Here is a 25,273-nt window from a genome sequence, read left to right on the forward strand (position 1 = left end):
TGCTCTGTCTTTTCCACCACCGTGCCTCAGGACAAGGGAGAGCCGAGTCATGCAATGAAGTTTTTAATGCTTATATAGAAGGTGCTAAAAACATTTTTTAGCTGCAAATGTGTAGTTTAGGAAGTCTGCAAATCTTTAAATGCCCATTCATTTTGCTGGTAATTCACTTCTATGTCTTCACATTAAATACAAATCTAGAGCCAGGAAGCCAGGACAGGATATACTGTGGTCCGATCTTTATGCTATGCTAAGCTAAGCTAACTGGCTGCTTGCTGACTGTAATTTTAAACTGAAAGCAGCCTAAATGACAGTATGTGGCTCCTATTTTTCTTGTGATTTAGTTCATGATAAATGGTTTTTGTTAGGGTTGACTTGATATTCTCACGCTGGGATTTGGCAGCAAGAAACTTCCATAATGCAGACAAAACAAACAAACAAAAACAAAAACAACACAGTAAAGTAACAGAAAATAACCATGACCTAAAAATACTGAAATTTTCCATTATTAAAATTAATTTTAAGGCTTACTTTTACATGTGATTGTGTGTATTTTGTGGCTTCATAACTGGTTTCATATATTATACACTGATGAAAACATAGAACCATTTTTTTGACGTAGAAACATTTATAATTATATAGGATACTTTAGCTAACAAATCTATGTAAAATTACAGAGCTGATATTTCTGTTAATTATCACTAATTGTATCTAATTTCTACAAAACATCTCATGTAAAACATATACTTACACTATTATGCTTGACAATTATATCGATTACAAAGGGAAATTTTTGTTAAAGTCTAAAAAATATTTTTTCTGGAAAAAAATCTTTAAAGAAAATTTTAATTTTTAGAAAGTTTTCATAATTAAAAGTTTTTAATGTCTTTTTTCTAACACACACATAAAGTCACTGTATATTTTAGTTTTTAAAAAAAATACATTTCAAGAACATGGAAAAACTGTAAAATGAAAAACTCTGTAAATTTACATATTTTTAAAAATAATGTACCCTATGCTGGTTAGCGGTGGTATTTCTCTGCAGTGACTTTGTGTGCTTCAAACAACGGCAACTAAAACTACACGCATCATGGCGGAGTTGTGCTAATAAATGTTAAACAGTAGTCACTTTTACCAAAAATACCGAACCACAAAAAAGCAAGAAGATGCCCAAACTGATCTAAAACAAGAAAACCACATATGACTGCACTGACAGAACGCTGGCTGTTGAGTTTATTACTGCATTACAAGCAAACTAGACACAATTACAGCCTACTACATGTTATATGTTTTTTCCCAGAAGCATAAATTCAATGTGAGCAGGGCAGATTACTGGTCTCGGCTAAAAGAGCATCCAGTCAGACAGCTGCACAAAAACATCAGGGACAGGCATCATGATCAGAGAGGCAAACAGAGCCAGACAGGCATGCAGCACAGTAATCTAATAAGTTTTAATACCTATTCAGGACCGATTTAGCCTCGACGTCCACGTGGAGGGAGAGCAACACTCTCCGGACACATGGTTTTCTCAAGGAAAGTACAAAAAGAGACGACTGTGGAGTCATGAGGGGAGACAATGAGGCCGAGAGCGAGGCAGAAAGAGGAGGAAGGGGAATGCGGTGAGGGGCAACATGTAAAACCAGAGGAGTGTGTGATATCTCAGGAATGAATGGGATCTCCCAATATCAGTTACTGGGCATGCCGAGTGGGAGACAAGCATACATGCAAACATGCTGCAGGAAAACTGGCACCATGCACACTTGTGATTTCAATGTTAATCTGCTCACCGTTACATTTACACAATCTGAAAATATCTACACCTTTGCAACTTATTTCCCTTATGCACCTCGTCTATAGTCACTGAACTCACATGTTTAAATGCAGCTGCACCTTGTATGTCACAACTTTAAGCCATTTTTAAAATTATGTTCAGCAAAGTGCAACATCCAGAAGTACAACATCAGTTCCACGACTGTTTTAGAAATATACTGACAGTATTACACTTGAATTTCATAGTTTTATCTATTAAATAAGAAGGAAATATTTGTGAAATTACACACAAAAAATGCAAATGTCTAGTAAATTTTTTTTTTTTAAATTTTGTAGTTAATTCACAAAGTTTTTTAAATATTATTTTACATAAGACGTGTAAATTCATAGCATATTTTTGGAATTTTGATATTTCTATGTATATGTGATCAGAAATGTGCAAGATCCAAAAATGCATCAGCTCCACTACTGTTTTAGAATTATATTTACAGCATTACGCTTGAATTTAACAGTTTTATCAGTCAAACAAAAAGGAAATATTTGAGAAAATTACACAGAAAATTGCTATTATGTCATTTTCTTTCTTGGTGTAGTTATTCACAAAGGTTTTTTAATGTTATTTCTACATTAGACATGCAAATTCATAGTATATTTTTGGAATTTTATTGTTATTTTAATGAATATACGTTCAGCAATGTGCAATATCCAGAAGTGCAACATGAGTTCCGCGATTGTTTTTATAGCTCTTAATACACCAAATAATCTGTCTTTAAAAGTTTTAATAGATACACTTGGACACATGACTTTTCTACTAGATTTTTATATTTTATATTTGCACATCTCCTGCCGTACTTTTCAAATATTGTCTGATTTTGGTAGGATCACAGCTTTTTCATTTTACACTATCCAATGACAATAGTGGAAATACTCTATTCTTTTCTAAAGTTAAGGCACTTTTTTCTTTGTCGATATTTGCTCAACAGTTTTTTAATCACTTTTTCCCACTGATACACACAGAAACAGCCACACCAACATCTCGGTCCAATTTGTTCCCCTCTTTTAACCCATCCATCACCCACAGGTTACAAGCCATGTGTAGAAGAGTACAAGGTCATTTCTCAACACAAAAACACGTAAAAAACAAATCTCCTGCTTTGATCTAACAGGCGAATCCTCATCACTGTCTGTGCATCACTGCCTCACCTAAGTCAGTTACTGATGTTTGTCCCCTGACTCACACAAGGAGTCATTTCCCAACATGCATTCTTGTGCCCTCTCTGATGTAATATTTCAAGGTCAAATAATGATTGGAAACCAAAAGAATGCTAAGAACGAGCGATGGTGAATAAAGACAAGGTTATTAACTGGAGTAGATGATGCTGCGGCTCAAGAGAACGAATGAAAACCCACAAAATTCATACATTCAGAGTAAACACATCACACCCAAAACTGCACAACTGTAACTGTGCCCCATAATAAAGGGACAATTACATTTGTCTCTGTTTGTAAATTGCAACACTGTGGTTCTTCCAGGAATGTTCAGAAGTGGCCTGTCAGCAGATTGTATTTTATCTGGGCCTAAATTTAAAAATAAACTAAAAGCTGGAGTTTTGGTAGGAATCTAATTATGTACATTGAAAGAGAAGGAGTGATAAGAAGCAGGGAAAGTGTGTTTTGGAGGGAGTGGGCAGACGAGAACAGAAATGCTAAAAAGCTGAGCTATGCAACTCCTCCAACAGGATTAAGAGCCAAACCCAAGGCAGGGAAGCTCTGCAAAAAAAAAAAAGCCCCATGGGGGGGAAAGAAGGGAAGCGAAGGGAGGAGGTGGGAGGAGCGATGGGTGAGGAGTGCATGTAGCTTCATGCCAGCTAGCTCGTAGTGGGTGAGGAAAAAAGAGATCAGAGCTGAGGTGGAAATATACGATCTAGCATCAATCATTCCTAATCGTTTAAGCAACAATCTGCTGTGCTGCAACACAGAATGATATAACACACAACTGCACCGGTAGCTTGTTGGTGCACGCTTTGAAAACTCCACCTATCAGATGGAGACTTTGTAGAGAAAGAAAAACTAAAAGCGGACAATAGGTGATGCCTTCTGTGTGTCAGGAAGCAACAATTTGTTCGGAGTAAACAGAAGAAGGTGGCGACTGCATGGGCGAAGAAGAAAGCAACGAATACAAGAGATAACTGAGTAAAAGAGGCTCTAAAACACTCAGAGATCAACCGATTATAATCTAGATTTAATACCTATTCATGTTTAAAACTTCCATCACAAAACAGTATTTCTTGTGTCACATGTAACATCATCTTTCTGTTTAAACCCTCTGAACCCGAAGCAGTTTCTGGCCAATTTTTGACTTCTGTCACATTTGTAGTCACTATGAGCTATATAAAGTCACAATATAAAGTCCTGCATCTCTATGGAAACAGCACAACCATGGTTAGAAGTAGAGAGAACTCAAAAATGAGTTTTGTGCAATATTTTGGAGTTATATCGCCAGAAATCATATTAAATGAAAAGTCAGAAGTTGAATTTCTTTGATTAGTTATTTTAAAAATGTTTTTTAAAAAAAAAAAAAAATGGAATCACCACGTATAACATTTTACCATGTGCCCACAGTTGCTACCAGTGCTGGAAAAAAATGGCAGCTCAACATATCATAGATATTTTTGTTTTTGTTCCCACTCTTGTCTCCAATCTGCTTAGTGTAAACACTGCCTGCAGTTCATCCCAGTTCAGCTGAAAATTGTCTGAATTTTTGGCATGTGGTCACTGATTGCATCTGAGCCACTAATGGCTTCACAGTTCTAACAGGACGTGCAGAATTATTTGTTTTTACAGAACTGTATCCGAACAAACGTTGTATTTTTGCCACATTTTTCAATGACGTAGAAAAAAAAGTGATTTTCATGAAATGCCATAATCTCAAGGTTAGATGTGGTTGGTTTGCCAATGAAACAGTATGCCACACACGAGCAGTTCAAGGAGCATCAGAAAGTTGAAAATCTAACACTTTTTTGTGGTTTTGCAGTTCCTGGCTCTAATGAATGGTGTAATTCGTAAAAGACAACATGTCTTTCAAACGCACCAGGAGTTTTGGGGTTCAGAGAATTTAATCATCACTTTGACAACAAAATACTTCCAGAAACCACCAACTGCATCAACTCAGACTGGTTTCTTGGCACCAATCTGGATTTCTGTCATGAGGTCAAGAGTCCGTTTAGGTAAGGTTAAAACCAAGCCTTTTAGGAAACACTTATTATCAAGATCGCTGACAATAGAGGTGCATTAACCACAATAAATCTTGGTTTTAAAATGGCCCGTCTGTCAGTCTTGGCATTGAATCCGTTGGTTGGAGGATCTTGTTATGGTTTAACTACAGTAACAAATTGATGAAAGTGGGATTAACCGTGTCTTCTATACCACTTCCACTGACTGCAAAGTGTCTCATGTTGCAAAACTTAACACTAGATTAAGTTAAATAAGAAAATACATAAGATAAAGCTGCTCTACACTCAAATACTGTACAACACCGCCATTGTGACAGAAATTAAAAGATACTCATCTTTCGGAAAAAAAGAGAGAAAAGCCCAAAGGTTTTAAGTGAAATCTGACAAGCTAAGATAAGAGCTCTTACAATGAGAACACATAGCCCTCAGCTATTGAACCACAGAGCTACCATCTCACACACACAGGTATGAGGCCGAGGACAGATGGAACAGTGTTGTGGCTAGAAAAGTGTGTTAAGCGAGTGTATCTCAGCAGAGTTATCAGGGCATTCTTGTGTTTCAGCGGAGGGTTAGTAAAACATTCTCGGGTCTTGTGCTGGCCAGAATGAAAGCACCTGTGCATTTCTTACAGCCTTGCTTTGGAGGATGAAAAGCGAAATTTTCCTGTGACAGATGGCCACCTCTTCATCTCGATTTCCCTGTGGGTCGTCAGCAAACAAGATAAATCAATGCTCACTTTAATGCCTCAATCAATGCTCTTTTGTTCAACTGATCAAGCATAATTATCAAGGACAATGGGGAAACGGAGCTGATGCACTCTGGTCAGCCTCATTACTCATCGAACAACCAAGTTTACACAAAATAACGTTCCGATAAAGCAAAACTGTATTCTGTCTGATTCTGTTTGTCACAAATAGGTTTCTAATCAATGCATCTTTGTAATTTATTTTATTGCTCTACTGTCACTTCTTTTCAGCCATCCAATCAGATAATAGATGGGGCGGGATCCGTCACCTTGGAAACCCAGAAAATGGAGGAGAAGCTTTAAACATGAAGTGACACGGTCGTATTTTAACCCAAACCATGATATTTTCCTGATTTTGGTGCCTAACCTTAACCAAGCTTCTAACATGTTAAAGTGTACAACTAACCGAGATATTTACCTAAACTGGACCACGCAGTTGAGCCAACAACCGAACCAGAAAGTGACTGAAAATTGAAAATAAACAAGAGAAAATGAAACATAAGTCTGAAAATGAGTAAAAGTCTGTCTCAGGTTTATACTTCCATCATCTAATTCTACCCCCTAATGTGGGTTTTGGTGTTCTTTCAAACTGCCCACCTTTCTCACAACTTCACATTTGGCAAATTAGGTATACTTCAAATTCAAGACGCAATTGAGACAGCAGTTTAGTTGTATAGGAACATAAATTTGCGGAGGCAGCATTGGTTGATAAAGATGCTGTTGCCTCAACCTCTAAGAGAAAACCAAAGTCAAAAGACAAGTATGTTTAAATTAGAGACGTGGAAAACCTATCCAAACCTAATGAGCAAAATCTACTGAGACCCAATCTGAACTTTTTGGAAGAAAAGACAAACATATCTGATGAGAATTAGATTGGATCAATGCTTGTACAATATAAATCCAAGCTGGTCTGACTAAGGTCTAGGGTTGGGCTTTGGATCCTAAAAATTACGTGTATCCAAATCTGGACACCAGAAATTGACAGAGAAAACATCCAAAAAATAATCACAAATTCAGACAAAATGCTGCCAAAGAGAGTATGGGAGTCCTAGGTGAACCAGAAGGAATCAAGAGAGACACAATCAGCATCTTGTTTCTTGTAAAGGTGATGATACCCCACCGACCCCCTCGGGCCTTCCTCTCCCCGAGAACCTGAGGTCAAAGAGTCAAGACATCAGCGGTAATAGTTACCCAACACTTGACATCAGGGCCGGCCATGGAGAACATGGAGGTTTGGAGCTGCTCTTCCATGTGAGCATCTGTTCAATTGTGCATGAACACGTGCTTACATATATTTATGTGTTTCTGTGGCTAATGAAGAGGTCCAGCCCCCATTGGGACCATCACGAGGTCACGGTTGTCACGGATACGGCAAGACATGTCAGCTGTTATTGACAAGCAAGAATGCAGAGGCGGTGAATGAGGGCTATAAGACCCTCAGATGCTCTCCAGGTCGACTACAAGGGCTATAAAACACTTAAAAAACAGGACGGTCTGCCTTTTGTTGGAGACAAAGATGCAGCACAAGTCCTTCAGCAAAAATGCTGCTTCCCACTGCCTGATGAACCATAAAGTGAGACAATACTGCAGCTTCTATTTCAGCAGATTACAGATTATCAGGACAAAAACTGAAGATTTCCTTTTGAGCAAAGTTACTAGCATTATTCCCAGCTACCATGACTTCCCGTACCCTTAAAATAACTCCAAGTATGATTAGATTTGTGAGTTGCACTGGTGCACCCCAGACCATAGCAGCTCATTTGTATTCCTCGAGTCTGTGTGATATGCTGGCATTCATAAGCCATTGGAGAGATGACAGGGTGACATTCAGAAAAGAAAAGAGCTGAGCAGATCTAGCTGTGTTGGCTTAATCTACATAGAGGGTGAGTGAGAAAGAATAAGAGGAGGTTGAGCAACCAACTGTCAATAGGTGACAGGGTAGTTATTCTGTCAGGGTGTTAGATTTATCCTGCATGATTAACGTCGAAGCGTTTTTCTTTCAATGTGTGTATGTGCTTGTACTGTGGCCGTTCTCGTGCCAGTTTAGGTGTGAATGTCCAAGTGTTTGCGCCTGACTAATCTTTAACTTTAAAGAACAAAGTCTGCTTCTGTCTTGGGGTGAAAAAAAAAAGAAACTCAAATTCTTCCTACATGACCTTGCAGTACAAATGTCCTCAGATGCAAACCTTTGTCACCGAAACCTGCCACGTGTGAAAAAAACTTCTGCAGGGAAAGAAAGGTGAGCTACTCTGGGAAACATCTTGCCACAAGATGTGCATCAACCTCCCTGCAGTGCAACTACAGAAGCCCAGAAATGTTCAAAGAAGAGGGGAGATCATTAGACATACTTGCACTAGATGCATGTGTGAGTTCCTGCTTTTTTTAAGTAAAACCCACATAACTGCAACAACAAAGCAGCTCAGCTTATAAGGGTGCCCTGCTAATAGCACCTTTTTTATTACCCCAACCAACCACTTGCACACAATACATTTATCACACAAACGGCACAAAAGCAGCACAACCGGATCCCACATAGAGCCTGCAGCAAACACTTAACTGATCACAGAGTCAACATTGCAGCCGAAACCTGCCTCTGTCTCCATCAACAGAGAATTCTATATTGACTCTGCAGTGTGATAATAAATCCCACACATGGTGGCTCAAATTTCCACTTTTGACACCTTGTTTGACACAATAAGCTAGATTTTTTTTTCACAAAGAAGCAGCGTGAGAATTTAATAGTGACTTACCAGTGACAGAAATGGTCATAGGTGCTTCCAGAGGCCTGTCATTGTCCAGATCCCTGTTCAGCCTCAGATCCCCAGTGTCTTCATTCAGCAGCAGCAGACTGAGCTCATTTCCAGATTCAAACTTGTATCGCAGCTTATCCGACACATCCGGGTCATGAGCTGGTACCTTCCCTATAATTCCTGATGGAAAACTGTTGGATTTGTTGGTGACGTAGTTGTTGAAAATGATCTCAAAGTTCTTCAGCACCGGTTGGTTGTCGTTCATGTCTACCAGGCGGATATGCACAGTGGCTCGGCTCACCAGCGGCGCTGATGTGGCCTGAACCACTATGACATACTCAGTTTTGCTCTCATAATCCAGGTCTGCGAGCGCAGTGAGGTCGCCGTTAAAAATGTCCAGCTGGAAAACCTCTGGAATATTCCCTTCTACGATCTGGTACATGATCTGAGCGTTGGTGCCCTCATCCGGGTCGGTGGCAGTGATCTGGGCCACGACAGACCCCACCGGGCTGTTCTCCTGTACGTCAATGAAAAGCTCATCCTTCTCAAACACTGGAGCATTGTCATTTATGTCCTGAACCACGACATGAACAGGAACAGCTACTTTCAGAGGCGGAACCCCTCTGTCCACAGCAAACGCCTTCAGGTTGTAAACAGGAACGTTCTCCCGGTCCAGTTTCCGAGCAGTTCTGATGATACCAGAGTAAGGCTCAATGAAAAAATCTCCTTCTCCATCATCACCACCTTGAAATGTATAACTGACCCTGCCGTTGGAGCCAGAATCTCTGTCTGAAGCAGAAATCTGGAGCACGCTGGTGTAGATAGGTGCATCTTCTAATACAGTCCCCTGGTACATGTCTCTGAGGAACTGAGGAGCATTATCGTTAGCATCCAGGATGATAATCTCCACATAGGTGGTGTCAGATTTCTGAGGGATGCCATTGTCTCTGGCAATGATGGCTAACGTGTAGGAAGCCTGGTCTTCGTAGTCTATTTCCATTTGTGTCGTGATAGCACCAGAATCCGGGTCGATTTTGAACTGAGGAACATTGTCCTCCATGACATATGTGATGCGAGCATTCTCCCCAGTGTCCTCGTCTGTTGCACTAATCACCACCACCGTGGAGCCCACCGGTTTCTCCTCACTGAGCATCACCTGGTAGTTGGCACTTTGGAAGACGGGCCGGTGTGTGTTGGCATCAGTGACGTTGATGAACACCTGAGCGGTGTCGTAGCGAGTCCCATCGCTGGCGGTAACCGTCAGGACATACTGGCGTTCCTGCTTGTAGTCCAAAGGAAGGGCTAAGGTGATGAGGCCACCACCACTCTGGCTGGTGATGGCAAAGCGGTTCCTGGTATTTCCACTGGAGATCTGATACGTCACCACACTGTTGACGTCTCGATCCACCGCGGTCACCGTCAAAACACTGGTCCCCACAACAGCATCCTCGTTGATCTTCAGCGAGTAGGTCTTCTCGGTGAATGTGGGCACGTTGTCGTTCACATCCAGCACCGTGATGCTGACACTGGCGGAGGACGACATCACAGGCATCCCGTGATCTCTCGCCTCTATGCCAAAGGTGTAGAAGTCAGTGGTCTCCCTGTCCAGTTCCTCACTCACTGTAATCCATCCCGTGCTGTTATTGATCGTGAACGGAAATCCAGGCGTGGTGTCTGTTAGCCGGTATTCCAAACGGGCGTTTTCTCCTGAATCCCCATCAATTGCTTGAATGTGGATCACAGAGTAACCGATGGCCACATTTTCCAACACAGTAGCCTGGAAAGGTGTGCTGACGAACATGGGGGCATTGTCATTCACATCCACCACTTGCACCACCACCATCCCTGTGCCATTTATCAGCGGAGGCCTGCCACCGTCCTGAGCCTTAATCCGCAAATTATACTCCCGAATCATTTCATAGTCCAGAGGATTGATGACATCGATGACACCAGTGGGGGAGTGAATGTAGAACTGGCCTTTAACATTGCCGCTGATGATGCTGTAGTGAACTTTGGCGTTGTTTCCTTCATCTTTGTCCGTGGCTTCCACCTGGATGACTTTGGTGTTAACCGCCACATTCTCTGGAACCTGCACAACATACCTCTTTTCACTGAACTGTGGGTAGTTGTCATTTTCATCTTCCACGGTGATGTGAACAGTGGCGGTGGCACTGCGGGGACCAGGGTCTTTCCCCTGATCGTTGGCTTCAACAATCAGCTGGTACTGGGACCTGGTCTCCCTGTCGGGTCGCTCCCTGATCCTCACCAGGCCGTTGCGGGGGTCGATTTCAAACACAGAGTTGACTCCTTTGCCATTCACAATTTTATAAACCATGTTGGCGTTGGAGGGAGCGTCACCATCAGTGGCCCGGATTGTCATCACCTCGAAGCCCACCTCAACATTCTCTCGGATGCTGACCCGGTATTCATTCTGCTCAAATATGGGGCTGTGGTCATTAGTGTCACTCACAGTGACAGTGAGGTACGAAGTGGCAGATCTTTTAGGGGTGCCATTGTCAGTTACAGTAATTTTGAAAACATGGGTGTCTTTGACCTCTCTGTCCAGCGCCTGGACGGTTGTTATGCTCCCTGTCTGTGAGTCAATGTTGAAAAAGTCATCAGATCTCCTGTCAAACAAAGCTTCCATGCTGTACTCCAGCCTCCCTGCCTCTCCATCATCCGGGTCTGTTGCTTTCAGGGTTATGACAGCAGTTCCTGCAGGCTCGTTCTCAGGCACAGACACCTGATAGTTGGGGAGCTGGAACTGTGGGGATGTGTTCACCTGTCGCTTCCCCCTGTGGATCCCAGACTTTTTCTGGGCGCGTTCTGGTAAAGATCCATGTTGTTTAGGCACTTTTACCAGCGTCAGGCTCAGCTGCACAGAGAGTCGGCTGCCTGGAGAGCTGTGCATGGTGCAGTGCAAATCCACCTCGGGCTGTCCACTGTGCGCAAAGCACAGGTCAGTGGCCAGGAACAAACCCCCCTGCCTTAACACCGCGACAAAGTCTGTTCCAGCGCATTCAGTGTCCAAAAGGGAACTGCTCCGCGTAAAAGCAGGCAAAAGTTCTGTGACATTCAAAAGCAGTTTACCTGCAGATGAGCAAGGAGTTGCCTGCAGTTTTGACCGGAGTTTAACGTGAATGTCTGGCTTACCTGTCAATTTCTTTCTCTTGTATTTAATAAAACAGTCCTGACCGTGGACAAACACGCTGAAATGCGTCAGAATAACATCTCCAGATGTGGGGGAACACGTTCTTATATAAACAGACGCTGGGTTCCTCGGCGTGTGCGCACACTGAACTTTCCGAGACAGACGGATCAGCCCGTCGTGCCTCTCAACTTGGAAGAAACTCTGAATGAATTTGGGCGACAAAGTCCTGTCAAGTTTGTACGTCCACCCAGGTCCGAGCGACAGGTTCGCCAGAAGGCTCCCGGGCTGTAAAGTCTCCGAAAGGTGCATCTCCAAACATCCCGCAAGCGGCGCGGCGAACAGGACACAAACCCAAATCCAACACATCGGTAGCTCCATGCTTGTAAAACCTGCCAAATCCCGACTGAAACTTCACCAAAACTCCTCCGCAAATGCATTAACTCTCCCTCTCCCAGCACCGCGTCTTACTTTTATCCCTCATTGTGGAGTTTCAACGTGGAAAAAGACGCTCCGTATCCATAGTCTCGGCGTATCCACGGCGCGCAGCGGCTGCGTGAAGCCACACTGAATTTAAAATGAGTACAAAATGGCTCCGTGGTTCTCCTCCTCCTCCTGCTCTCCTCCTCAGAGGCTGATTACCATAAACCTGCTGTGTTCCCCCTCCGGGACGCTTTCACGGGGGGGCTTTCTTTTTTCTCATGGAGATTTAGGAAGTGGCACTGACCGGTTGACCAATGCGCGCAAGTGCATTGTTATTCCAATAAGCAGAGATCTGGGGAAAATTCCTAATGCGTGTTGGAGAGTGGCTCCCTCTTCAACTTTTGTGTGTTGGAGTAGTGATGGGACATAAAAAAGACATAAAAGTGGCTGAACTAAGACCTCAAGGTTGCAAAAAAAAAGAAGAAGAAAATGTGGCAACTAAGAGTCACATGTCATTATTTAAATGAGTGTTTTCAGAAAATACATAAAATACAAAACTACAGTTCTTAATATTTATTAATCAATGTTCTATGTGATTGTGTTCTTCGTGGTGACACTTCTTAATGTCAGTATACAGGAAAAGTTGCAGGATGACTGAAAAACGCACTAGTTCTCGATACAGGTGCAAAAAAACAAACATAAATGACCCAATTTGATCATTTTAGTTGTGACTTTAACAGTTTCGCCATCCCTGTTTCTCCTTTTGTTTTTGGAACTTTCACTGTCACTTAAAAGTACCCCTTAATGTGATTTAATCAATTCTGTAATGATTTCTACTGTTTTTTCCTTCATTTTTCTGATTCTGTTTTTGGAAATTTCACTCTTACACGGAAGCACTGCTTAACAGAATCCTAGCATAAGTTTTGTTCTTTAAAATAGGTTTAAAAACCATCATAAAATATATAATTTGGTCATATTTGTAGCAGATCTGACTGTTTTTGCCTCCTGTTTCTCATTTTGTTTTTGAACTTCCACTGTCACTTGAAAACACTGCTTAATGGGATGCCAGAAACCTTTTTATTCTCTAGAAACAGTTAAAAAAAACAAACATAAATAGCAGAATTTGGTCATTTTAGTTGTGAATATAACTGTTTTTTGCTCCCTTTTACTCATTTTGTTTTTAGGATTTTACTGTTACCTAAAAACACAGCTTCTGTAGAATCCCAGCACAACTTTTCTTCTCCACAACAGATTTAAAAACCAACATAAAGTATAGAATTTGATTATATTTCTTGTAAATCTAACAGTTTTCCCACCATTTATTTCCTTTTGTTTTTGAACTTCCACTGTCACTTAAAATCACTGCCTAATAGGATCCCAGCACACCTTTTGTTCTCCAAAACAGGGTTAAAACCAACATAAAATACAGAATTTGCTCATTTTTTAAAAGTGCATCTAACAGTTTTTTGCTCCATTTTTCTCATTTTGTTTTTGGAACTTTCATTGTCACTCAATAGCACTGCTTTAGTGGGAGCCAAGAAAACTTTTTGTTCTACAAAACAGGATTAAAAGCAAACATAAAATGTAGAATTTGATCTTTTATTTCAGAGACTAACTTTATTTTCTTCCTCATTTTGTTTTTGGATTTTGACTGTCACTTGAACGCTCTACTTTTTTGACATCACAGAGAACTTTTTGTCCCATTTCTCCAAAATCTTATCAGGGTCGTTTGAACTTTCATGCCCTCTAAAATCTAATCACATTTGTTCTCTCCTCAGAAATAAAAGAAAAATATTTTTGAAGCTAAGTGTGAAGCGTTTCCAAAAAATGGGCCAAAATGTTATTATTCTGGAAAAGCGGACACTATGCTGATGTCAATCCGCTAGAATTAAATGGGGCCGTGACTTTCATTAGGGTCTATTAAAACGTACAGTCGTCACTGGTTCATGCTGGGGGTAATCTTGTATAACAGCGCCCCCATGTGGGGTATAAACTTTAGCTCAACAGCTGCTATCTGCAACACTACTTTCTTGAGGATGCATTCTGGGGCATGCAGACAAATGAACAAGTCACGACTTCAGTTATTTTTAGTTTATTCACTCATTCTTCAGTTTTGAAGGATGTACAATTTGTAATTTTACCTCCTCGACTGTTGAAAAAGGCACTGATTTTGTTTTTAAAAACACTTTTCGAGTTTCTCAGCACTCAGACATTGCAAACATGACCGTAAATTCACAATGAATAACTGGAAAATGTATCTAAAGTAGCTTTAAAATGTAACTGAAACACGCAAAGGGCTGAAACGTCAAATACCGCAACATTCTGTGTTATTTTGTAACTTGGTTTGTGTGTTTTTAGTATAGCTGCAACGACAATCAATTAGTTGTCAACTATAATATTAACTGAAAACCATTTTGATTTGTGATTAACCAGTTTGAGTAATTTTATATGGTACAAAAGTCAAAATTCTCTAATTCAAGCCTCTTAAAATTAAATATTTTCTGCTTTCTTTCCTCCTCTATGACAGTAAATGGAAACCCTTTGGATTGTGGATTAAACATGACATTTGAAGATGTCATTTTGGACTTTGAAAAGCACTGATCGACACGTTTCCTCATCTTCTGACATACCTAATCCATGCAATGAGAAAATAATCCACTGATTAGTTGACAATAAACATAATTGCTTGTTGCAGCCCAAGTTTTTAAGCCATAATTTTACATTAAAAAAGTCATATTTTGTGGCATCAATTCAGTGATCAATGTCAGATGCAAAACCAGCTGGATTTGAAATGTCACAAGATACATACAGAAGAACTGAGGCTTGCAGGTGTCCAGGAAAAAAGTAAAGGAAGACAGGAAAATTAATGGATACATTAGCAGCTTTGAAAACAGTGAGAAGAATTACAGTAAATGACAAGGTTGTTTCCCATCACACTTCATAAATAGAAGAATATTAGAGTTGCTTTGATTCATAGATGAGTCTGACTGAACAAAATCAGCTTCTGTAGACCAACATGTAGCCTTGCAGACTGATTATTCACCAGAATGTGTGCTAGATACAGTTTTCCTATTATTACAATACAACAGAGCGACGCTAAAGGCCTCAGACTAAAGTGTCTTTTAAAACACACACATTCAGACACACACACACACTACAGGAGATATCAAGGCTGCATATGTTGGCTCGACAGAGAAAAAAATCTCTAAATATTAATTTTCTATGCTTGGTTTTGGTTTCTCCTGATTATGCACTCATTTTTTAAAAAAAAAACACTGCACTTCAAAAATGCATAGTCAAGATCAAGTGCAATATTATTTACCAGCTGTTTGGCTTAAATAACCACATTTCAAAGAGCCAGTCTTCGTTTGCAATGAAGCAGATAACAAGAGCAGCATGAATTGAATCCAAGAGGTCCAATAGAGAACATACATACTGTATATTACAGGTAGAATCCAACATAGTTTACCTAAAACTGACGACTTAAGTGTTGGTAAAGATCTGTTCTGTAACGTCTGATGTAAATTGCTGAATTGGTCTTCAATTTGAGGTTACTTTTAATGAGTAGATCATCGTATTACCAAGAAATCGGCGCTACAAAACACACTTTGGTTTGGATACTGGTGGTTTTTTTGAGCACCTAGAAGAAAACCTTATAATACAGAGATCAACCCTTTTGTTCTTGTGATTAAAACACTGTTCAAACACAAATCCCTCCATCAGAGGCACTCAAATGTTACAAATCCCTCTTTAACATAGTGTATTTTCCTGAACAGGGTGCTCTACCTAATGTACCGGATATTTCCACCTTGGCCGGACTGATGCCGCCTCAGCTGGTCGGTTCAGGCGTCGGCTGCTCTTTCTGCTGCACGGCTGCTGCCACCAACCGCTCTCGGCCCTTCTGCAGAGTGTATTCGCTGGGGCCCAGCTGGATGATCTTCCCGCTGCCCAGACACTCGTCCCCTTTGTAGAGCACAGCGAACTGGGGCAGAAGTGCAAAGGAAAACACTCACTTACGCTCCTGGAGAGACGACTACACCGTATTCGCTGTGTTCCATCACTCTGCTGTGCACGCTGACTATTACCTGTCCAGGTGTCAGAGCTCTGACCGGCTGAGAGACTGAAATCCACACAGTACCGTCCATGTTGAGGGTGACTGTGCAGGGAACTGGAAAGCGCAAAGTCAGTGGATTTTTACATTTGATCTGAACTTCACTTGTTGTAAATTAGGGACTGACCAATTATCGGCCTGACCGATTATCGTGGCCGATGTTTGGCATTTTTCCAATTATCTGAATTGAGCGATTATTTATAAATTAAATGTGCTGCTTTAGGTCTGATGCAGCCTCCTCTGTCTGTCTGTCGTCACTCTGTGGTCTCAGAAATGTCTCTAAAGCAGCAAAAGCTGAAAAAGAAATACAAGCCGATACCACAAACCAGGAAATTAGCTTCTCTCACAGTGGCTATGGTTATGCTAACGGCTAGCGGCTAAGTTGGAATATCGCTCTTTCTTGACCACCAGTAATGAGCCCTGATAAACCCATATCCCCTGTTGACCGATATATTTATGCTCTCAATTATTTTCAGTTTTATTTTGAAGGGCAAGTCCCAACTTCCGATTTTTCCGAAGTCTATTTATATTGCTTGATCAATAAAAGATCTCTCTCAGTTCTGCAAAGCAAGACGTCTCCAGTCGCATTTTATTTTCCTCCATTGAATACATTATCCAGCAATCGTTGACGGGTATCACGCAGTCTACTGCTGCACAAATAACCTCTGACAACAGGTTATGGGCCCAGAGAACCCCACGGACGGCTGAAGACAGTTTGGAGCCGCTGAGAAGAGCGAACTCGGCGAAGAGCTACGGCTGACAGGTTAGCCTAATTAGCTAACAGTGCTACCTCGTGCGCTACTGCTAACACCTGGAGCTAACTAGCGAGCAATGGAGCGCTCAAGCAGGTGGTCAAGGCTTGCTTTCAATGGAGATGAGAAGCAGTATGAGCTGTGGGAGACGAAATTATTGGCCTACATGCGGCTGCAGGGGCTCAAAGAGACAATTCTGAACGAAAATACAGAATTTGACGATGACGAGGAGGAGGCGAAGGACAAGGAGCAGAACGAAATGGCGTATGCAGAGCTGATACAGTTTTTAGACGACAAAAGTCTAGGCCTGGTCATGCGTGAAGCTGCAGATGATGGGAGAAAAGCCCTGAAGATGCTCCGTGAATATTATGCAGGTAAAGGGAAGCCACGAATTATTAACCTGTATACTGAACTGACAAACCTGCAGAAGGGGAGCAATGAAAGCGTGACAGACTTTGTGATTAGGGCAGAGACAATAATCACGGCTCTAAGAAATGCAGAGGAAATTATGAGTGACGATTTACTCATAGCAATGGTGCTTAAAGGGCTTCCAGAATCATTCAAGCCATTTGCAGTTCATGTGACCCAAAGTGAGGAAAAGCTCAAATTTGCAGAATTTAAAACAAGACTGCGTTCATATGAGGACACTGAAAAACTCTGCGCTCAAGTGTCCGATAATGTTATGAAGGTGAACGTGAAGGGGCATGCCACTCAAAGGGTCGAGGACAAAAACAAAATGGCGGACATTGTGTGCTTTAAGTGCGGTGTTAAAGGGCACAAAGCCAGGGCATGTCTGAGAAAGCAGTGGTGCAGTTTTTGCAAGAGCTCGACGCACAGAGACGCAAACTGCAGGCGTCGACCAAAGAATGAACATGCCAGACAAGCTGCAGAGGGAGAGGGCACGTCATATGCCTTCTTGACCAAAGATCGGGGAGCAGACATCAGTCCAGGCCGCGGCGTGAAGATGAAAGGCCTAATGGTGGACACCGGCGCTACTTCCCACATCATCACCGACGAGGCAAGGTTCAAGAGCTTCGACGAGACCTTCAGAGCTGACACACACTGTGTTGAGCTCGCAGACGGGACCCAGTGTCAAGGCGTGGCGAAGCGGCGGGGAGATGCAGAGGTGACCCTCATCGACAGCAGAGGACGTCAGCACAGAGCAACGCTGAGGGGCGCGCTGTTCATCCCATCATATCCACAGGACATCTTCTCTGTGAAGGCGGCCACAGCAAGTGGAGCAGCGGTGATCTTCAATGAGGGAGGAGATATGGTTAAAATGAATGATGGTACTGTGTTTCCTATAAATGTGTTTAATAAGCTTTTCTACCTGTCCACAGCAGACGGAGGTAATGATCAATGCAAAGGGTGTTTTGATTTACAGACCTGGCACGAAATTCTTGGTCATTGTAATTTCAGTGATGTTAAGAAATTGACAAAAGTGGTTGATGGTATGACAATCAAGGGAAAAACAGAAGAACCTGTATCACCATGTGAAGTGTGCATTCAAGGAAAGTTTGTGCAAACCAGAAACAGGGAGCCTGATGCAAGAGCAAAAGAGGTGTTTGGTTTAGTGCACACAGATTTGGCAGGGCCAATAGATCCCATTTCTATAGATGGACACAGATTTTCATTATCGTTCACTGATGATTATTCCAGCACAATTTTTGTTTATTTTCTAAAACAAAAGAGTGATACAGTGAGTGCCACAGAAAAATTCTTGGCAGACATCGCCCCCTATGGGAAGGTCAGGTGTATGAGATCTGACAATGGTACTGAGTTTATGTCCAAAGAATACCAAAAATTAATGCGTAAACAGGGCATTAGACATGAAACATCAGCACCATACTCACCACACCAAAACGGCACAGCCGAGAGAAGCTGGAGGACTTTATTTGACATGGCTAGGTGTATGTTACTGGAAAGCCACCTACCCAAAACTTTGTGGACCTACGCAGTGCAGACAGCAGCAGTGGTCAGGAACCGATGTTTCAACAATCGGACAAAACAGACAGCTTACTTTATGTTAACAGGAAAGAAACCAAATATGTCACAAATGCAAAAGTTTGGTGCAGTGTGCTATGCACACAAGCACGACAAAAAGAAACTTGACGCAAGAAGTGAGAAAGGAGTTTTCATTGGATATGATAAAAATAGTCCAGCTTATTTTGTCTATTATCCAGAGAGTGAAAAAGTGTCAAAACACAGATTGTTAAAATTTGTGACAAAACAATCTCCAGTGTCTCAAACACAGACAGAAATGAACTCGGACCAGGATGAAGATGATTATTTAGACTCTGGGAGATCAAACAGAAGGCCAATTACAAAAGAAAAAATGCAGGATGACCCAGAAATAGACAGCTCTTTATCTGACAGTGTGGCACAGCCAAGCAGTGCTGAATCTTTGAGACGATCGACTAGGACCAAAAAGAAACCCAGTTACCTAAATGACTATGTGACTGAAGTTAGTACTGATGATGACCAAGTGCTTACTAACATTGACTACTGTTACAGACTGGCGTGTGGTGTACCACAATCATTTAAAGAGGCAAAAAGTTCAATTAATTCTGAAAAATGGACCCAAGCTATGGATGAAGAAATGGAGTCATTGAGAGAGAACAATACATTTACCCTAACAGAGCTACCCCTAGGCAAGTGTGCAGTGGGGGGAAGGTGGGTTTATGCATTAAAAAGAAATGAAGATGGCACAGACAAATATAAGGCTCGTTACGTTGCCAAGGGCTACAGTCAAAAGCAGGGCATAGATTTTGATGAAACATTTTCACCAACAGCAAATATGACGAGTGTGAGGGTGTTAATGCAAAAAGCAGTTCAGGAAAATTTGCTATTACACCAAATGGATGTGAAAACAGCCTATCTTCATGCGCCCATAGATTGTGAGCTCTATGTAGAACAACCAGAAGGGTATGAAGTAGCAAATACAGAACATAAGCTTGTGTGTAAACTCAAAAAGTCACTGTACGGCCTTAAACAGTCGGGTCGTAATTGGAATCTTATGCTACATTCTTACCTGATTGACAACAACTTCATTCAAAATGAATCAGATCATTGTGTATATGTGAACGAAAATGAAAATGACAAAGTCATCATAATAATATGGGTTGATGATTTAATCATAGCTGCGAGTAATGAGAAATTAATGAAAAAGGTGAAAATCATGCTTACAGCTAGATTTAAAATGAAGGATTTGGGCAAATTGAAATATTTTCTGGGTATTGATTTTGAGCAGTCAGAGGACTGTATTAAGATGTCACAAAGAAAATATGTGGAAAAGTTACTGGTGAGGTTTAACATGGAGGATTGTAAACCCAGGAAAACACCATGTGAACAAAAGCTCGATCACTCAGGAAATGCCAATCCACTAAATGATGTCGAGAAATACAGAGAAATGGTTGGAAGTTACATTTATTTGTCCATGTGCACAAGGCCTGATTTAAGTTTTGTTGTTAGTAGGTTATCTCAGTCATTTACGAATCCCACAGAAGAGCATTTGGTTACAGCCAAACATGTACTGAGATATCTGAAAGGAAGTACAGACAAAGAATTATGTTACCGAAAATGTGACAAACTAGAGGTACAAGCCTACAGTGATGCTGACTGGGCAGCAGATATTACTGATAGACGCAGCACAACAGGATATTGTGTATGTCTAAATGAAAGTGGGCCTGTAGTGTCATGGAAGACCAAAAAGCAACAAACGGTAGCATTATCAACTTGTGAGGCTGAATATATGGCACTAGCTGCAACCATTCAGGAGTGTTTATATTTGACCCAACTACTGGATGGTATTGATTCATGTGTACATACACCTGCTAAAGTTTTTGAGGATAACCAGGGTACTATAGCTCTAGCAAAAAATCCTGTAAACAGACAGAGGTGCAAACACATTGATATCAAATATCATTTCATTCGGTCTACTATAAATGATGGAAAAGTAGTCCTGAAGTATTGTCCATCACAGGAGATGCTGGCAGATATCCTGACGAAGCCTGCATCACAATTTAAGTTGTTGAATTTTTCAAAGTTTTTATTTGGGTCATGAGAATATTATTTGTTGTAAAATGTATAAAGATGCCAATAATGTGAGAGCAAGTGGGGGTGTTGACCGATATATTTATGCTCTCAATTATTTTCAGTTTTATTTTGAAGGGCAAGTCCCAACTTCCGATTTTTCCGAAGTCTATTTATATTGCTTGATCAATAAAAGATCTCTCTCAGTTCTGCAAAGCAAGACGTCTCCAGTCGCATTTTATTTTCCTCCATTGAATACATTATCCAGCAATCGTTGACGGGTATCACGCAGTCTACTGCTGCACAAATAACCTCTGACAACATCCCCATTCTTAACCATCAGTTTACAGGCCCTGAAAACATGAAACTCACTGAGCGGCATCTGGTGGATGAAGCGGAAGTGACACTCCATCATCTGGGTTCTGACCAGTTCAGGAGGCGGGTCGACTGTTAGCCAGTGGAAGCGATCCGTTCGCACTGTGTCACGGAAGAGAGACGGGTGATTGGTGGTCGGAGCCTGAGCCAACGAGAGAATAAACGAATTAAGCACCAGAAAAAACTGCATCATTGCAAGGCTGACTACACAAATATACCGAATAAACAAATATGATGCCTCCTTAAGACAGCTACATGTTTGACATATATTCTGTTTAATGCAGTTAAAATATTTCACAAATATATACAAGTTAGGGATGTCGGATATTGGCTTTTTTGCCAATAAACGAAAGGTCGATATTGCCCAACTCTCAATGTTCCGATTTCAATACCGATATATGTGGGCTTGGAAATAATTCCAAATCACAGACATATTGTTAGTCAGGCACAGCAAGTTTGCTACTGCAGCCACACTGACTTGTTTACAAGTTTCACAACACAGTTTGATGATGTCATCATTTGCGTGCCAGTAAATACTGGCAAAATCCAGGCATTATTTTATTGGTTTTCATAATAGGCAAAAACAAACAAACAAAAAATAAAACAATATTGACCAATATTTCATTTTTATGCCAATATTGGGCTGATAATATCGGTGTGCCGATATTATTGGACATCCCTAATACAAGTCAATGCAATCGTGGAAAAATGCTCTTTTCAGTTTTAGAGGCCTGTAAACAAGGACATACAGTTAAGTTGAAAAAAGGCTGCATGGTTCAAGAAAAAACAGAAAGCAAGGAAAATGGTTTCATTTTTAATAAAAAAGAAGAAAAAAAAGAGAGGGAGAGAGATTTTCTCACCACAAACACATCTCCAGTAACAACGTCTTTGTCCACCACAAACATGGCCTCTTTCTGCCCTCCTATTCTTGCTCTCTGGCCCAGAGTCAGAGTGAACCAACCTGGACGGACAGAACAACACAGGAAAATAACAAGAATAGGCATGAGATGGGTAAATATGAGAATACAGTGGCTTTAAAGCAAAAAAACCCCAAAAAACAAAAAACCCCCAAAAAAGAAAATGTGTCGTTAAATTACTGTTTTATGGCCCTAACCTCTAATATAGTATGACAACATATGCATGCAGTTTGAGAACAACTAGAAACATACCTTTGTGTGTTCCCAAAACAGTTCCATCTTCAATGCAGACAAAGTTCCCTGGTTTTGGTTCTAAATACTAAAAATTCAAAGAAAAAAACAAACAGTACAGTTTCATCATAATCATAGCTTATGTAAAACAGTGATGGAAAGCTTTGATACACATTAAAATAAAAAGGAAAACAAGCTAATTTTGCTAAATTATGTGGAACAAACAGTCCAAGTTTTGCTTCTCACCTCCAAAATGAAGTTTTCAAAGTTTCTCTCTCCGATAAAGCAGATCCCCATGCTCTAAAAGAACAAACACATACACGTTTTAGTTAGAAATAACCATTACTGTGCATCAAATCTCACCACATATAATATAAACATGTCTTTCTGAACATATTTGTGTTTTCTGTACACCTCTTTCTTCTTCAGCACATGGTCAAACCCGGCCTCGGCTGCAATCTTTTTCACAAACTCTTTGGTAAGTCCAGCGAGTGGGAACATAGTTTGTCGCAAAGCATCTTGTGAGATCTGACTGAGGAAGAAGGTTTGGTCTTTGAGGAGGTCGGCTCCTTTGTACAACCTCACAGCTGGAAAAGGAACACGGATAAAAGATTAAACTACCTTACAGCTAAAACAAATAAGCAGTGGTCAGCAGCACATAAATAAACTTGGAAAAGAGCTGCAAATTTAGGTTGAATATATGCCAATCATTAAATGAGGAAACAAGTGTCAAGCACTTACGGTTTCTGATCTCAAATCGATCTCTGAACAGTGTGGGAGGCGGGGCTGAGTGCGGCTGCTGGAAAACCTCCTCGTCTTCTTGGGACGTCCTGGCATAGTGGCCTGTTGCCATGGCGTCAGCACCTAAACAGACAATAGCAAAACCGTAACTGCTTTTTCTATTTAACAGACATTTTAAAATTGTGTTTGATATTCCAATTTTGCTTTTAACTTCAAAAAAATATAAGCAAACTAAACAAATGTGGAGCAGCAGAAAACAGACTAATTTGACTGTATAATTAGAAAAACACACAACATACCCAGAGTGTTGATGGCGTACTTCTGGAAATGATTGAATTTGATATGTTTGTTACAGAGAATATCTGGGTTTGGTGTCCTGCCCTTCTCATACTCCTTCAACAGATTACTGCAAAATAAAGATGACAAATGTACAGTGGTGGAAGAAGTGTTCAGATCATTTAGCTAAGTACCAATGCAGAAAGGTAAAAATACACAAAGTCCTGCACAAAAAAAAGTCACTAGATACATAGTAAATAAGAAAAAGCAACACAATTCAATTAAAGAATTCTAATTATTAATATTAATACTGAAGCAGCATGTTGTAGCTGCTGTAAGTGGAGCCAGTTTGAACTACTTTATGTTTTTATATATATTCATAGCAGATAAAGCTGAAAGGCTGAAAGGACGATTAATGTGAGAGACAAGAAGAAAAAACAAGTTGGCATTCTAAAGGTGTGATTTCTTGTGAATATTGATGTAAGTAGGCAGATTCTACAACCATCACTGTGAGTTTTGTGTCTTTGGAAGATGATTTTGATTAGAGAGAGATATTTCTGCTTAGTCTGTTTATTTTCTGTTGGTAATCAATTGTAAATATCACTTGTACATATGGTCACATAAGACAAGGTTTTGATACGGCAAGCCTTTATTACGCCCACAGTGGGGAAATTTGCAGTGGTGTAGGAATGAGGAACCCTTTTTGTTTGCCTGTGTTTTGAATAATATTTTTACTTAGGAGCCTATGTTAGCGGTCTGTGTTTTGTTAAACCTTTGTTTTCATTTATTAAGGAAGTTTAAGAGTGGAACAGAACTTTTTTTTGGGGGTCAATGCTCAGCTCTGAAACAGAATAATAAGCTGCTTTTCTGACTCCAATACTTTGCAGTATGTAGCTGGCCTTTCTTGGGCACGCCACATGTTATGTCCAAGTTTGTAGACTTTGGTGGTAAAAGCAGAAATTTATTGTTAACCGAGAGGGACCATCTTTTTAGACTGTGTAAAATCTTCAATTTGAAAGAAACCAAAGCCGTCAGATAAATGTAGCTGAGTAAAAAGCACAGTAATCTTCTTTTAAAAGCAGTGGGGTCGATTTATAAGGTAGCATAAGATAGGAAAACTCAAGTAAATTAGAAGTACCTCAAATCTGTACTTGAGTGGAGGCACTTAGCCAATACCCACTACTACAGGTTTAGTCTAATAAATGGCTTGTTATTTGAATCATGACAGTCAGAAAATACCTGAAAACTTCATGCCAGTACTCTTTGACATAGGACACCTGATGGAAGGGGATGTCCAGACTCTGACACACTCTGTAGGCGTCTGCACAGTCCTTCTCTGCAGAACAGACCCCACTTTCATCCAGAGAGTCCCAGTTCTTCATAAACACTCCTGTCACACTGTAACCTGCACAAACAAACAGCAAAAATGTGATTTGAACTAGCACATTTGGCTACAGAAGCAGAACAGAGCATCATATTTCGCTTTTTAGCATCGCCTCTCCTGAGATAGTGATTTGAGCTTCCTAGCATGAACAGGTGACTCCAGGTGTGACTTTTCTCACCTCTTCTCTTCAGTAATAAAGCCGCAACCGAGCTGTCGACTCCGCCCGACATGGCGCACACGACGTGTCGTACCAAACCCATGTTTTCTAATTAAAACACTCTCAATTAACACGTTTTACTTGCTTATGTAACCAAGAAATTTTTGGCTATCTGCTCCCCATTGCCACTCATAAACGCCGCCATGTTTGCGCTCCGGTTAGCAACAGTGT

The 25,273-nt window shown here is 40.9% G+C and overlaps 2 protein-coding genes across 10 annotated transcripts in view; both read right to left on the reverse strand.

Moving 5' to 3' along the window:
- The window catches only part of celsr1a (cadherin EGF LAG seven-pass G-type receptor 1a), a 125,252-nt gene extending 113,030 nt beyond the window's left edge, over nt 1–12,222 (reverse strand). For all 7 annotated transcript variants that reach the window (XM_035957994.2, XM_035957993.2, XM_023291895.3 and 4 more), the window contains exon 1: nt 8,496–12,222. In XM_035957994.2, the coding sequence (XP_035813887.1) occupies nt 8,496–12,024 (3,529 nt within the window). In that variant the 5' untranslated portion in view covers nt 12,025–12,222. The remainder of the gene's footprint in view (nt 1–8,495) is intronic.
- Nucleotides 12,223–14,142: 1,920 nt separating this feature from the next.
- On the reverse strand, nt 14,143–25,269 carry trmu (tRNA 5-methylaminomethyl-2-thiouridylate methyltransferase). 3 transcript variants are annotated; one of them, XM_023291900.3, is made up of 11 exons: nt 25,064–25,267; nt 24,741–24,906; nt 23,525–23,631; nt 23,226–23,348; nt 22,899–23,071; nt 22,731–22,784; nt 22,506–22,572; nt 22,197–22,297; nt 21,334–21,478; nt 16,152–16,234; nt 14,143–16,048 (listed from the first exon to the last, which is right to left on the reverse strand). In XM_023291900.3, exons 1-11 carry the CDS (start codon nt 25,143–25,145, stop codon nt 15,896–15,898), a joined length of 1,254 nt encoding a protein of 417 aa, XP_023147668.2. In that variant the 5' UTR covers nt 25,146–25,267; the 3' UTR covers nt 14,143–15,895. The 3 variants fall into 3 exon arrangements, with proteins under 3 accessions (XP_023147668.2, XP_054862503.1, XP_054862504.1); XM_055006528.1 differs by lacking the exon at nt 16,152–16,234 and having other exon boundaries at nt 25,064–25,268; XM_055006529.1 differs by lacking the exons at nt 14,143–16,048; nt 16,152–16,234 and adding an exon at nt 16,241–16,610 and having other exon boundaries at nt 21,284–21,478; nt 25,064–25,269.
- Nucleotides 25,270–25,273: the final 4 nt, after the last annotated feature.

This window comes from Amphiprion ocellaris, chromosome 21, assembly GCF_022539595.1.
Source record: "Amphiprion ocellaris isolate individual 3 ecotype Okinawa chromosome 21, ASM2253959v1, whole genome shotgun sequence".
Taxonomy (NCBI): domain Eukaryota; kingdom Metazoa; phylum Chordata; class Actinopteri; family Pomacentridae; genus Amphiprion; species Amphiprion ocellaris.